At 40.1% G+C, this 16,612-nt stretch overlaps 1 protein-coding gene across 1 annotated transcript in view; it reads right to left on the bottom strand.

Moving 5' to 3' along the window:
• Nucleotides 1-4,528: 4,528 nt before the first annotated feature.
• The window catches only part of LOC143286141 (coiled-coil domain-containing protein 33-like), a 46,036-nt gene continuing 33,952 nt past the window's right edge, over nt 4,529-16,612 (bottom strand). The window contains 5 exon segments of the mRNA XM_076593746.1: nt 4,529-6,393; nt 8,064-8,183; nt 9,889-9,996; nt 10,379-10,452; nt 15,880-16,069. Of these exon segments, the coding sequence (XP_076449861.1) occupies nt 6,391-6,393; nt 8,064-8,183; nt 9,889-9,996; nt 10,379-10,452; nt 15,880-16,069 (495 nt within the window). The 3' untranslated portion in view covers nt 4,529-6,390.

Here is a 16,612-nt window from a genome sequence, read left to right as displayed (position 1 = left end):
CAGATTACTGAAGGATATCATGAGTTTGTTACTTTTTATGGGGAGATCTTTTCTAAACAGCAAAGCCAAATTACTGAAGTGCATTTTCAGTATTACTAATTGGCAATTTTGTTGTAATTCTTGCAGGAACAGGAGGCAACTAATTGAACTCCATCAGTATTACAGTTCTTGGTCATTTCTTTATCAGTATATTTTACTAGTGAAAATTTCCAGGTATAGTATGTGTGTGTGTGTGTAGATATATAGATATATATATTGTTTTTTATGTTGAAGTTTTGAAGGTTGTTTGAATCTGGAATGTTTCTGGCTAATGTTATTTAGGTCAGCCATCTGTACAGGTTATTCTTTTGGTATTAAGAGTTCTTCATGCAATGAACTGCATGTGCATGATGTGTTCTGGTGTCAAATGTTCCTGTCCAGACGTGGGGTTATTTATCACCACATTTGTTTTATCTGTTGGTACCAGTAACTTTTGCTTGGCTTCAGTCTATGTTGTTTCAAACAAATGCTGAAGACTTGAACATAAAGGAAAAGCTTTTTTCCCCATGTGGTTTTATTGTGCTGTCTTTCATATTCTCTCATTAGCATTTCACCATGCTGTTCACAGTCCCCTTTAGCTACATACAAGGTAAACAATTTTTTTTTTTTTAATATATATATATGATATTGTAACTTGTTCTGTTCCTGAATTGGAAGATCTGTACCAGTGAATGTGCAGCTCTCGTGTCTTTTTTAGTACTTGAAATGGAACACTGATGTTGATCACAGAAAGTTTGGATAGTTTTATGTTCTCTTGTGTCATTTACTTTTCCACAACAGGTTTCCTTGTGTAAAATTCAAACTGTTCCTCCCTGGGACAAAATGTCACTCAAGTCTCCTGTCTGAATGTTTGTTTTATTCAGATCAAAGTGGGTTTCCTCCAGGATTTAAAAAAAACCCTGTGGTCTTGCTTCCTTTTTTGTGTGTGTTTGTGTGTGTGTGTTCATGAAATGCATATTGCATATCAGACTTGCTTATTGTGTCAGCTTTAAAACAAGTGCCCAGACCACCATAAAAAGTCAAGTTGGGGTAGGGGAAGAAAATATGTGGTCCTTTTGTATCATTGGAGTCAGGACCTGTTGGTGTTCTGTTCCTATCACCACCTTGAAAACAAATAAATGAATAAGAGAAAATGAATAAATAAATAAGTAAATAAATAGATAAATAAATAAATGAACATCAGAAGAAAGGGTATGTATGTTCTGTCCATCATGTATAGCTGTGTATCTTCATCATTTCTTGCCAACATGTTCGGCTTATATACTGACATATGCCCAAATAGTAATCATTTGGTTTGGAGTGTTTTCCATAACTTAACAAGGATTGTTTGTTGTGATTATCCTTCAGTGTGTTTTTATCCTTTCTTTATGTTAGCTATGTATCCTCACAACCTTTTAGCAGTGTTTGTGAATGAATTTTACAGCTTCATTTACAACCATTTGAATGTTGTCTCGAACATTTTTGGTGTGAGCATTGGTGGTTGTTGGTTTTATTTGTTGTGTTTTGCTTTCATAATTGCTGAATACGTCATGTGCTATTTCTTGTGTCTCCACAGTTCATTTGTGTGTGTGTGTGTGTGTGTGTGTGTGTGTGTGTGTAGTGTAGTGTAGTGTATGCAAAAATGAAGATATGTGTATTCTTTCTTCATCTCTCTGTTTAATGAAAACGGTTTCAATGACCACCTTGAATTCAAAGTGCTAACCTGCTTCAATATTCTTAAATGCTGTATATTTGAAAATTTAAAAGTTTTTCATTTTTGTATACCTTTGTACTTAAATTTTTGGATTCTTAATCTTTTATTTATTAACAGTTTGTTGCATAATACATTATTACATATTTCTGGAAAAAAAGTCATTAGGAATTTTTTAAAAGAAAGGCTTCTGTTATTGTTCAGCTTTTGATGACTGGTTTATGTAGATATTGTGGAAATGTGATAATATAGATACTTCAGCTTGCTGGTCATTTTACCCTTGTCTTTTGTTTTTCTTTCTTAAGTCAAGTGTATCTTTGCAGACCATGGGATGTTTGTTGGACTGCTTAAAAGTTTTACCCATTGGGCTTAGCGAGGTACGAAAACTGTCTTTTAATCTTTAGTCTACCAATTTTGTTTGAATGGATTATAAAAGAAATTGGGAGGTGCTAAAATAAATAGATAGCTGGTGCCTTTAGCCCTGACAAGAACACCTGTATTAAAGCTGAGTTGTTCTTTTGGATGTCAGGTTTAACTGACTTGTTGTTTTGTGTCTGCAAGGATATGGCCCATGTTTCTTGCCTGGAGTCTGGGTTAGTGGAGGATTTTTTTTTTCTTTTTTGTAGTGTGCTTTCAGACTGGCCTCCATGTTCAACCCAGATGCAAACAGCATGGTTCTCTTCCTTTGACACTGCAAAATAAGGGGTACGCAAAGGACATGATCTGACTGTATGACTTTGGTTCAGTTTTTGTACATAAGTGCATGGTTGTGGTTTGTGAAAAGAGTATTCAATGTTACCGTCCAAGGGAATCTTTGTACTAAATACTGAGGATCACAATGCAAGTTATCATGTGCCTCTGAGCCCAGAATCTCTTTCGATACAGTCCATTTTGTGATGGTGTGTAATTGGAAATTTAAGATGAATCCGACTTCCTTTTTTTTTTCCCGATCCATGATATTGAAATGTTTGGGTTTTCTTCTGATGAAAGCTGCGCAGACAGAGTGTCACAAACATTGATACAGGATTAGCTTTTCATATTTCTTTTGTCTGATTTAGGAAAATGGACAGTGCTGCTTCAATTCAATGAATGAAAAACTCGGAATTGAAAATAAAAGTTGCATCTGTACTGTGGCAATTAATGATAAACTAACGATGTGGTGCTGATTTTTGTATATTCACATGGGTGGGAGTACTTCTATAATTATCACACAAATTTCTGAATTAACATTTTGGTGATTTTTTTCCCCTGCACCCAACCAGGCCCCAATCACAAATTTTCCAGTGTGACAAAAATCAGTGACTCCCAGGTAGTCAGTTTATTTTTGATTTCTTCCTCTCCTTTGTTAACTTGAAACTTTTATACACTTTATTCGATGAAGATGCGATTGGAAAATAGTTTTGCAGATTTTTTGGGGGGGTGGGGGGCGTGGGGGCGGCATAGTATGCTTTGCATGTGATTTTTTTGTTTGTTTTACATTGAATCTTGCTGAATGTTGTTTTAAGGCCAGTACTTCAACCACGTTTTTGTTTCGTGGATTGTGCTATGTATATTATTTATGGAGGTCTTTTCTGTATCCTTGCACCTTTTTATTTTGGATTTTGAAATTCTTTTAGCTTTTATCTCTTACTTCAAAAAATATATTAAGGTATTATGAACTGTGTACTGTTTATGTAGGTTAATTCCTCGCATCATTTTCTACTAGAGAATTAATTTAACTCAAATGAAAACATGAACATGAAATTACATTTGTATACAAAAATGATTGCATTTCTATGTTATGGTAACTTATCAATTGACAAAAATTAGAGAATGGGCTGGGTTATACAAGCAGTCTTAGAGGTAAGAATTTTCCAAAGTCTGCAGAATTGGAGTAAAGTTTGGAAAATTCTTACCAGTAACCAGACTGAACGCTGTTAAGATTATGAGATTGCTTGTGCCACCCAGTCAACGTGTGTTACAGCATTGTGTCAGGGAAAGTTCTCTGCGTTTGTTTTATTTGCATGACAGCACATGGACCTCCAAGAAAGTTGTTATCATCCACAGATCATATGTGCAGTGGTTTTTTGCTGCATTTTCTGTGAGTTGTCCATGACAATTTAAATATACCTTGAGATATTTGTGCCATATAAGACCATCCCTTCAAGGTTGAGCATTAAAGTTGATAAATGCTATTTGTGTGTGAAGTCTCAGCTGATTTGTGTGTATATTTCTACTTGGTTTCTCCAGGGATGTGTGAACATTAATGATCTGGTCATGTGACAATATCCAAAGGCCTAGTTAAAACAGTGCTCTAAGGAATGTTAAGGGAGGGAGATGAAGGGGAAGACAGAAAAAGTGAAGGACAGACATCATTACAGAATAAAAAAACTTTTGCAGAGACCCAGGCTTTGACACACAACTGACAGACCTGGAGGACTCTGAGCTGCGATGCATGATCAATCTTACCAGTGCTAAGTTTGCATAGTATTAAGAGTTTTCATAAGTCTTTGGAATTGGCATAGACTTGGCGAAAATTCTGAACACTAAACAAACTGAGCGCTGCTAAGATCGCTTATGCAGCCCAGTGCTGGTGAAGAGTTCTTCAATGTGGTGCCCCAGTTACTTTTCACAGATTAACAGGAGATAAAGAAGACTATGATAAGCTCTTTGGTCTGAAAACAGGTTGGTCTCTCCATCTCTCCTATCTCCTAAAGTGTATGGGAATGGAATGGAGCAATCCAAAGTAAGAACTGATACAAAGAGAACTAATGAAATAACAAATAAAAACAAGAATTTACAGTATAATGCTCATAAACAGACATTTTATGTTCTGGATTACATTTTATTCATATTACTATCATAACTTTTTTTTATCATACAACATTAATTTTGTTTTATTCATTTTTGATACAAAGCAGCTGTTTAAAAACAAAAAGAAGCCTAGTTGTAGGTGGTGGTTATCCCCATTCACAAATGCATCTACACCGCAAATATTTAAAGCAGGATTTGTGCAGACAGCATAACAGAAAGACCAATCATTTTGTTTCATGGGACACCATCAAGATTCCAGATACTGATACAATATATTTTTCTTTTTTTTCCCTGTCAATGATAGTGGATTTTTCTACAGATTTTGCTAGGGACAACCCTTATGTTGCAGTGAGTTCTTTTACATGCTCCAAGTGCATGCTTCACACAGGACTTCAATTTATCATCTCATCTGAATAACCACTCAAGATCCAGTGGAGGGGAGAAAATTCTGATGAGTGTGGGATCTGATACCCTCTGATTCTCTATCTCCCTATAGGCGGCAGCATTACCACTGGACGGCCAATCCACAACTGTCAGAAAGAAAAATGAGGTAGACCCTGTAAATGAAGGGAGGGCCATCACCTTACAGGAACACTTCATACAAACGATGTACACATTTTTATACTCTGCCCATTCACAGAACATGAGACACACAAAGTATATCAGTTCTCTGAATCTCATATTTTCAAGGTGCTGGGCTATTCATAACGATCATTTGTAAAAATAAAAATTAAGAAAGAAAAATGTTTACATTACCAGCATTTATATAAGATGTCAAACGTCTGTACTACAATCCATAAAACATGATTTAACAAAAATAAATAATATAACCATATGATTACTATACATCTTCCAACAGACCCTTTGGTTCAGAAGTTAACATATAGACAAACTATACAATATTTTAGAAATTCTGTTATTTTCATAACTGTTTTTCCTGTATTTGCACAGTTCATCTTTCACACTGGTGAAGAAGAGAGAAAGACCATGAGACAAATAATTTCTATTGGTCTTGATGCTCAAATAGATATTGCTCATTTTAAGTATTATTATGCAACACATTCCAGAAAGATTACATTAATTACCCTTTAATCTTATACATGATTTAGTACACATTACCCTCTCACCTCTTCTTTGTCAGACCTATTGCTGAAGATGTGATTTGTCCTCTCTACAAGTAGGAAAGTGATTGTGTGTGTGTGTGTGTGTGCACATAGAATATGCATGTGTGTATGGGTCATCTGATTATCACAACCACATATAATGTACTATCACACTACACATTTTCACAATCAAATAAAGAAAAACATAATCATAATTATGTACCCCCTGCCCCCAAACCCACCCCCTCACAAGTGCTACAAAAAAAGAATGGAGTGGGGGTGGGGGAAGATAACGCATTCATTCAGCATACAACGTCGTCACATCACCGGAGCTGAGGGAGCTCTTTGCTGCTCGCTGGTCAGCTCCAGAAGAGTCGCTTGTTCACACAAATTAACTTGATCACAGATTTCAAGTGTGGTTGCAACTCACAGATCAGTGCTTGTTGAGTCTGTCAGTGTCACTGGTAACAGTGTCCCATTTCACAAAACTCACTTCCTCAAAGATCAGTTCTGAAGCACTCACAGATCTGTATTGTTCAGAAAAGCCGCACTCGTACAACTATGAAGAGTCACGGACACTTCACTGCCAGAGACAACCACTTTGGTATCACATTTTGTGAAGAAGAATTTCTCACAGGTTTTCTTGAAGAGAAGCTCACAGACCACTGTCTCGCACACAGGTCATCGCAGTTCAGACCAGTCGTTCTCAGGTTACCGCACTGAGCCAACAGCCAGGGTCCAGATGGTGTACTGGGCTGCCGTTACCTACTGCTCTGCCGAGAAGCATAACTTTATTTTGACAGTGGGCGTTCCAGTATGGTTTAACAACAACAACAACAACAACAACATAGTTAATTAGTGATAATAATCTAATTGATTTGAAAATACTGATGAACTGATATTTGTTTTAATTAAAAGTAGAAAAGAATTGTTGATCGATGGATTCATTTTACACGCGCGCGCACGCGCGCGTGCACACACACACACACACACACACACACACACACACACAACTGTTCACTGATCGTGACGTGACGCTACCCGTACTCGTGAACTCACCACCAATCAGGCATCACCTCCTGGGAATTCTGTGCTGGGACTGCCCTCTTTTATCGTTCTTTGTTTCTTCCTTTTTCCTTTTTGACTCACTTGTGTAAACAAAGTGAGTCTATGTTTTAACCCAGTGTTCGGTTGTCTGTGTGTGTGTGTGTGTGTGTGTGTGTGTCGTGGTAAACTTTAACATTGACATTTTCTCTGCAAATACTTTGTCAGTTGACACCAAAGTAGGCATAAAAATAGGAAACATTCAGTTCTTTCCAGTCATCTTGTTTAAAACAATATTGCCCCTCTGGGATGGGCACAAAAAATAAAAGAAGATGCCTAATTATATGCAAACTGCATTTATTGTTATATTTATATTTTTTGTATTCTCTAAACTTGGCACTTTGACCTCTTATTCTGACACAACAACAAGAGGAGTCATTATTATCATTTCTTTTTGTTCAAACAGGAACTTCTTTTGCTAAGCATGGAATTTTTATTTATTTTGCAAACGTTTTGGTGCAGATGTAAAAAAAAAAAGGGAAATTACTCTGTAATTAATGCTAGGGGACTTAATTTATCACAAGTGAGTCTTGTTCTGTCTCGTTACAGCTTGCTTTCTTGTTTTCTGGCTTGTTGGTCGATTCAGTTTTTTTTTCTAGAAAGCCTTGATTAGTTTTTGTCTTTTTTTCCCACTGAACTTGATAGCCTTCTTCTTTTGCACCCGGGGTGTGCGAACTGCCTTTTGACTTTCTTTTCCATTTTTATATTTATTTATTCATTTATTTATTTATATTTTTATTTTACTTTATTTTTTTTGGAGGGGAGGGGGGACTTTGCCTGCAATATGTTTATACTGTGGTGTTGTTTGTAGTTTGTTTGTTTGTGCGTTTGTTTGCCGAAAGTTTGACGGAATGGTCAACATATCAGAGGCACGTCTTTGGCTTAATTTTGTGCACGCATACTGACTGTGCTTGTGCCCAGTTTTCTTTTCCACCCTTGCCTCTCTCTCTCTCTCTCTCTCTCTCTCTCTCACACACACACACACACACACACACACACACACACACACACACACACTCTCTCTTCTCGTATCAAGGAATCGATATTTTCAGCCCCCGTATGGCCCAGTGTGTGTGTGTGTGTGTGTGTGTGTGTGTGTGTGTGTGTGTGTGTGTGTGTGTGCGTGCGTGCGTGCGTGCGTGCGTGTGTGTGTGCGTGCGTGCGTGCGTGCGTGCGTGCGTGCGTGTGTGTGTGTGTCTGTCGGTCACAGTGTGGTTGGCTGGGCTTTAAGCAACACATAAATGAATAAACACGTAGATAAATAAATAAATAAACAAACAGCCATGTCAACACACCCAGCTTCACACACAAAGTCACCAGAACAAGAAACCCACCAAACGAGGGTAGTCGTGCAGTACCAGGCCCCCAGAACGCCCAAAGCCGTGTTCATTCTCTGACGCTCGGATGTGCAGGTCTGCCCGTTCTCGGCCCCACTGGCGTGAGTTCTCCTGCAGCTGTTGGGGGCAGAGAAAGATCGTCGTCAGATAGTGCTGTTCTTGTTGTTGTTGTTGTTTTCCTGGCTGCCCCAGGCTGTCTGCATGCCAGAGGGTGTAACTGGCAGTACAGTAAGTACCTATTGTTTGTTGTCAATGTTATCATTATCATTATCAATAACAGTAGTAGTTGTTGTTGTTGTTGTATTGTTGTTGTTGTTGTTGTTATTCTTATTGTTATCATTATCATTATTAGTGCTAGTATTATCATTAGTATCATGATGAACATTATTATCAATACTAGTTTTAGTATTCTTGTTGTTGTTGTTACCATTGTTGTTGTCATAACTATTATCATTATTATTGTTGTTGTTATTATTATAATCATATCATTATCATTCTTGTTGTTGTTGTTGTTATCATTATCATCATCATTATAGTTATTGTTAGTAGTAGTAGTAGTGTAGTAGTAGTAGTAGCGGCATCATTATCATTCTTGTTATCATTATCATTATTTTGAAAACTTATGCTGAACGTTTGTCAGTGAAAGGAGAGCAGTGTGACACAGCGAGTTTGAAGTGCAGTTATATATTATACATTAGGTGTACTTTTAAATGATCTGATTGACCTTGCTGAACAAAAAGCACTGATTGTAACCCCCGGAGAGGAAAAGTTCACTTGGAAATTAAAAATAAATGATTATATATGGTGACTGTCACCTCGACCTGTGAGCTCAGTCTTGACTAACTGAGGTGACCGTACCCTTAACAGAGGAACATACTCGTCAGCAACACTCGAAGGGCTTAATTAATCATCATTGTGGTCTGACATCATTGTTATTTCGTCACCATCCTGAAGTTTAATTCACATGCCTGCATCGTGGGTGTGGGGGGAAGGGGGGGGGTTCTTCTTTTTTTTCAAGTTCCTCTGAAGATACTTGAAACATCCCCGTGCATTATCATGAACTTGCAACACACACACACACACACACACACACACACACACACACACGCACACACGCACGGACACACGCACGGACACACATACACACACACACACACACACACACACACACACACACACACACACACACACACCACACATAAACACATACTCGTACGCACATGAACCATACATGAAATATGCATGTGAAAGGGTTTGGGACAGGCCGCGGGGTATCATGTGTGTGTGTGTGTGTCACAGTGCGTGTGCGTCTAGGTGTGGGTGTGGGTGTGCGTGTGTGGGCGCGCACGTGTGTGTGTGTGTGTGTATGCGTGCGTGCGTGCGTGTGTGCGTGAATGATTTGTGCCGAAAAGCTTTTGTTTTGTTTTGTTTTGTTTTGTTTTGCTTTTTGTTTTCTTTGCACCATTCCTTTATTCTTAGCACTTATCAAATATTTTCTTTCAAAGTGCAGATATGAGCACCCCCTCCCACCCCCCAACCCCCACCGCAAGGGGAAAAAAAAAGTCATACGAGGCCACACAACGACAGGTATACATACACGAACAGGGGCTAGAGAAACAACTATATATAGAGAGAGTCCAAAGATCTTTTTCTTCTTCGTTCGTGGGATGCAACTCCCACATTCACTCGTATGGTGTACACGAGAGGGATTTTACAGTTTTTAACCCGCCTTGAGACCAAAGATCGAGTAGTAAAGAAACAAGCAAAGAGAAAAGAAGAGAACTGACTGAACGTCAAGACAGCAGTCAGCCCCACCCATCACCTGTTTTTCCAGAGACATGATGCGACCTTCCGCTCTCTCCAGCCCCTGGTATAACTCCAGCTTCTCCATGTCATCCCCAGTGCTCTGCCCTGCCTTCCTCAGCTGCTCCTGTTGCACCGGTAGTAACATCACTTTCAGGTGGTTCTTTTTTTTTTTTTTTTTTTTTTTTTTTTTTTTTTTTTGCTGTTTAGGACGTACGGAGGTGTCGAATCATAACGATAACATCTTAATAACATCAATAATAATAATAATGGACATTTGTTGAGCGCTACCCGCATACACACAAGCGCACACGCACAAACATACACACAAATTTAGGCCTACATACATACAAACACACACGCATACCCACCCAACCCACCTTCCTAAATAATATCATATATACGCATATACATATAAACATACACATACCCTGAAAGCCATCCACCCTCGCACGTGCACACACTCCCCCTCCCCCCTCCTGTCCCATAACCCTTCACTGAAGTCATACCCGCATGTCATCCATCTGCTGCCTCAGTCTCTTGTTCTCCTCCATCAGAGCGGAGTTCGCTTCGGCGTTAGCGTCTGAAGACAGGAAAAGACAATTCGATATCACAGTATTTCTGTATGTTAGCGTCTGAAGACAGGAAAAGACAATTCGATATCACAGTATTTCTGTATGTTAGCGTCTGAAGACAGGAAAAGACAATTCGAGATAACAGTATTTCTGTATGTTAGCCTCTGAAGACAGGAAAAGACAATTCGATATCACAGTATTTCTGTATGTTAGCGTCTGAAGACAGGAAAAGACAATTCGATATCACAGTATTTCTGTATGTTAGCGTCTGAAGACAGGAAAAGACAATTCGACATCACAGTATTTCTGTATGTTAGCGTCTGAAGACAGGAAAACACAATTCGACATCACAGTATTTCTGTATGTTAGCGTCTGAAGACAGGAAAACACAATTCGACATCACAGTATTTCTGTATGTTAGCGTCTGAAGACAGGAAAAGACAATTCGATATCATAGTATTTCTGTATGTTAGCGTCTGAAGATTGGAAAAGACAATTCGATATCATAGTATTTCTGTATGTTAGCGTCTGAAGACAGGAAAAGACAATTCGATATCACAGTATTTCTGTATGTTAGCGTCTGAAGACAGGAAAAGACAATTCGACATCACAGTATTTCTATATGTTAGCGTCTGAAGACAGGAAAAGACAATCTGATATCACAGTATTTCTGTATGTTAGCGTCTGAAGACAGGAAAAGACAATTCGACATCACAGTATTTCTGTATGTTAGCGTCTGAAGACAGGAAAAGACAATTCGATATCACAGTATTTCTGTATGTTAGCGTCTGAAGACAGGAAAAGACAATTCGATATCACAGTATTTCTGTATGTTAGCCGTCTGAAGACAGGAAAAGACAATCTGATATCACAGTATTTCTGTATGTTAGCGTCTGAAGACAGGAAAAGACAATTCGATATCACAGTATTTCTGTATGTTAGCGTCTGAAGACAGGAAAAGACAATTCGATATCACAGTATTTCTGTATGTTAATAATAATAATAATAATAATAATAATAATGGATACTTATATAGCACACTATCCAGAAATCTGCTCTAGGTGCTTTACAAAAACGCTTTTGATAACATAAAACATTATATCTATGTTACATACACACACCAAAATGTGACCACACACACACACACACACACGCACGCACGCACGTACGCGCACACACACACGCACGCACGCACACACACACTGCATACATACATTTTAACATACATGTGTATCTAACAGCTACCCTAACAAATACGCACACATAGGCAGGCACAAACTTACATAAACACACGCACACACAATACACATTCATATACATGCATGTAGTTGTGGACCTGCCACAATTGAACTTATTGCTGAGGGAAAAGGTGAGTTTTGAGACGAGATTTAAAAGATGCGAGGGAATCAGAGTGACGGAGGTTATCAGGGAGCTTGTTCCACGTCTTTGGCGATTGAAAAGAAAACGATCTGTGTCCATAGGTCTTACTTCTGACGTGAGGTATCCTGAGAAGTCGAGTATCAGAGGAAGAACGGAGCTGGCGAGACGGGGTATAGATATGGATGAGTTCAGAAAGATACTTGGGGCCAGATCCGTTGACTGCAGAAAAGGTCAGAGTGGATAGCTTATAGTCTATTCGATCAGAAACAGGCAACCAGTGGAGAGACTGAAGGAGAGGAGAAACATGGTCAAATTTAGAAGCTCTGCAAATGAGTCTGGCAGCGTTATTCTGAATTCGTTGGAGTCTGTCTAACAGGTATTTGGGAAGGCCGGCCAAAAGAGAGTTGCAGTAATCCAATCTTGAGAGAACCAGAGAGCATACAAGTGTCTTGGTTGCATCGGTTGAGAGATAGTGGCGGATAGAGCTGATTCTACGCAGTTCCAAATAGGCAACTTTACAGATATTCGAAATGTGCTGTTGGAAGGAAAGAGACTGGTCCAGGATTACACCAAGACTGCGAACAGAGGGAGAAAGTGAAACAGGTGTGCTATTGATCAGAACAGAGTCAGGAAAGGAAGGATGTTGACGAAACTTCTTTGGACAGGTTATCATCAATTCAGTCTTATCATCATTTAATTGCAGCTTGTTGAGAGTCATCCAGTCCTTTAGGCCAGCAATGCACTCCTGTGTTTGAGTCACCAGTGCATCAAATTCAGCTATGGAAGCCGACTGATAAAGTTGTGTGTCATCAGCAAAGCTCTCATGCGACATCGCATGATGACTGATGACATCCGACACAGGAGCCGCATACAGCACGAAAAGAACAGGACCTAGGACGGACCCTTGTGGGACACCATATTTCAAGGCAGATATTCTAGAGTATGTACCATTTACACACACTTTCTGTGTAAGATCTGACAGGTAAGACGTGATCCATGCTAGTGCAGTGTCACGAATACCAAAGGAAGTTTTAAGTCTGTTCAAGAGGATAGAGTGGTCGATAGTGTCAAAAGCTGCTGACAAATCTAAGAGAGCGAGAACAGATATCTTATCCTCATCAAATCCCGAAAGCAAATCATTCACTATTCTAAGAAGGGCTGTTTCGCAACTATGACCACGTCTATAAGCTGACTGGTGGGAATTAAGTAAGCCATTCTGTTCCAGATGAGCTAAGAGCTGAGACAATATGATCTTTTCTAGCAGTTTTGATAAAAATGACAGATTAGAGACAGGTCGATAATTTTTCAAGCAATTATGATCCAAAGATGGTTTCTTGATGAGTGGACGTACAATAGCAGACTTGAAGCTTTCAGGGAAACAACCAGACAGCAAGGAAGAATTGATGACATGAGTAATATGTGGCAGTAGAACATCAATACATTCAACCAACAAAGAAGACGGGACAGGGTCAAGCTCACAGGATTTCGGACAAGCGCTCAGACACACTTTCTTCACAAAATCTTCAGTTACCGGTTGGAAACAATGTAAAACAGGACCACTGTACACGCGTTCTTGAACGGGTGAAGAAGGAGACACAACAGAGTCAAGCTTCTCACGAATGCATGATATTTTGCCGGTGAAGAAGTCAGAAAACTTTTGAGGGAGTTCCTGCGCCGAAAATGTTGTAGGGAGAGGAGTGTTTTTCATTTTACCTAGTAGATTGTTCGTAGCGTTGAAAAGCTGTTTGGCTGTGGTGCATGCAAGTATTTTAGAAGAGTAGAACTTTGACTTTGCCCTGTCAACAATGTTTGTTACATTATTCCTGGCTGTCTGAAAAATGTCCCTACTGATGGTCAAACTAGTGGCGCGCCAGTGCCTCTCAGCTCTTCTTCTCTCCCGCTTGGCCTCCAACAGCTCTGGTCCCACGGTGTTGTACCAAGGCGACGGGGGACGATTGGAGATCAGGCGCCGAGTCGACGGGGCGTGCCTGTCGAGTGCAGCGCGTAGGACAGTGGATAGCTGGTCAGCAGTCGGCTCAAAAGGGATATTAGTCAGCAGGTCAGCTTTAAGTAAGTCTAAGTCAATTGAGGTCAGTGTGCGCACCTCCCTATACACACGGGGCGTGGGAGGTTTGGTGAGGTTCAGTTGACACGTCACACTGTGATGGTCGGAGGACAGGGTGTGATCGACGGTGGTAGACTTCAGGAGGCAGTCCTCATTTCTGTGCAACACCCAATCGACGATGTGACCACGATTGTGTGTAGGCTCGGTTACAGACTGGTTAAGATCGAACAAACTGACAATTTCAAGTAATTTAGAGGTATAAAACTGTGTGGGTGAATCAAAATGAAAATTAAAGTCACCAACAATAAGTAGAGAGCCTGGTAAACTATTAGCGTATTCTAAGAAGTCCGGAAACTGTTCTATGAACATCGTATCAGAGAGTTTATTTTTCTTGTTTGGTGGCGGACGGTAGAGGCAGAACACATTGAGGTGGGAATGTGGCAGCGACAGTGAAAGCTGGGCCAGTTCGAATGAGGCATGGTTGAAGGGAAAGGCAGATGTGTACGTTGTGTGTGGGAGCAGCCTGTCTGACACAACGAAGGCGATTCCTCCCCCGCAAGTTGTTGTAACGCGAGGGAAGGAGGTGGTAGTGTAGCCAGGGGGAGCGAGATCTCGACACTTAGCTTCATCCCCAGTACTGCGAAGCCAAGTTTCTGTGATACACAGGATGTCGAGGCTGATTGAGAGCAGATGTTCGTTGATCGCTGAGCGTTTGAGGCGAGGACCAACTGACTGGGCGTTGAACAGACCTAGAGAAATTTGAGTTGAGCGGTGGGAGGGAAAGCAGGACAGAGGTACACGAATATGGTTATCAAAGTTGATGCATTTAACAGGGTGGTCAGTGGAAGTTACACGTCCAGTACCACACACAACAGCTATCTTCCTCTGCTTGCGACGTCCTGCACGATGAGTGCGAACACGGGGGAGGTGACAACCTATACCCACACCTCTGATGGCGTCGATGACAGAAGGGTCAAGTGCTGCAGGAGGCACGGACAGGAGTTGGTCCCGTGTGTAAGACACACGGGGAGAATGAGCATTAAGCAAGGGCCTGTGGTAGAGGTCAGCTTCAGGAACACGCGGAGCGGGCTGCGCGTGCGAAAGGGGATGGTGAAGAAATGGCGTGCTCTGACAAGCAAGAATACTTGCCAGGTTACACAGAAAACATGTCCAAATAACTTGAAGTTCCGGTGGCAGAATCGCACAAAACAAGCACCAATGTATACTCCACTCCATCATAAAGTACATACACAACTTTTACGTCAACGCACAATCACATTCCAACAAAACTGACGAAAGAAATGAGAACTGGGACTATGCTGCCTGTCAGGCGTAGCCCTTGCCCTTGTTAGCGTCTGAAGACAGGAAAAGACAATTCGATATCACAGTATTTCTGTATGTTAGCGTCTGAAGACAGGAAAAGACAATTCAATATCACAGTATTTCTGTATGTTAGCGTCTGAAGATTGGAAAAGACAATTCGATATCACAGTATTTCTGTATGTTAGCGTCTGAAGACAGGAAAAGACAATTCGACATCACAGTATTTCTGTATGTTAGCGTCTTTAGACAAGAAAAGACAATCTGATATCACAGTATTTCTGTATGTTAGCGTCTGAAGACAGGAAAAGACAATTCGATATCACAGTATTTCTGTATGTTAGCGTCTGAAGATTGGAAAAGACAATTTGAAATCATAGTATTTCTGTATGTCAGGGTCTGCAGGTAAGGAAAAAATAATGGAAAATAGTGTAAGGTATTTCCATGTTAGCATATGCGCACACTATGATGCATGATAATGGGAGATAGCGCAATGTCTTCTTCTTCTCCTTCTTCTTTTTCTTATGACTATTATCATTGTTGTTTTTATTTCTTAGTAGTAGTAGTAGTAGTAGTAGCAGTAGGAGGAGGAGGATGAGTTATATCATCATCTTCATCTTCATCATCACCATTATTATCGTTGTTATCATCATCATCATCATCATCATACCTTTAGAGTTGGACTTGTCTCTCTGCTTCTCCAAGATCCGTTCCAGCTTCTCGATGACCTTCTCCTGTTTCCGACAGGTGTCCTCCAGGGACTTCACCTTCTTCACCTTCTCCTGAAGCTTCTGCAGCAGCTCCTGCTGTCTGTCGTGTGCCTGGGACATCTTCAGGTACTCCTTCTCCTTGTCGTTTTTCTGTAGGGGCACAGCAAGGAATGGTTTGTTTCCTTTTTTTTCTTTTTTTTTTTTTTTTTTTTTGGTCTTCATCTTCTTCTTTCTGTCATATTCCTTTAGCTTAGTATGGTTGCTAATGTATGTTTGTGTGTTTCATGATGTAAAAAATGAATAAAAATGCTTGAAAAAAAAAATGAATGGTTCCAGTTTCAGTGTCAGTTTCTAAAAGAGGCGCGTCACTGCGTTCCGATATACGCTGCACCACATCTCAGTGCTATGTAGATGCCTGACCTGCAGCATAACCTAACGCGCTTTGTCAGGCCTTGAGTGCGTGCGTATATATTTGTGCACCTATCAGAGTGGATTTCTTCTACAGAATTTTGACAGAGGACAACACTTTGTTGCCTTGTTTTGGGGTTGGATTTGTGTGTGTGTGTGTGTGTGTGTGTGTGTGTGTGTGTGTGTGTGTGTGTGTGTGTGTGTTCTTTGTTTGTTTGTTTTTTTGTTTTTGTTTTTGTTTTTTGGTTGGTTTGTTTGTTTTCCGAATCGGGGCGGCAAGTGCGT

This window comes from Babylonia areolata, chromosome 1 (assembly GCF_041734735.1).
Source record: "Babylonia areolata isolate BAREFJ2019XMU chromosome 1, ASM4173473v1, whole genome shotgun sequence".
Taxonomy (NCBI): domain Eukaryota; kingdom Metazoa; phylum Mollusca; class Gastropoda; order Neogastropoda; family Buccinidae; genus Babylonia; species Babylonia areolata.
This window is presented reverse-complemented; position numbering and strand designations above follow the sequence as displayed.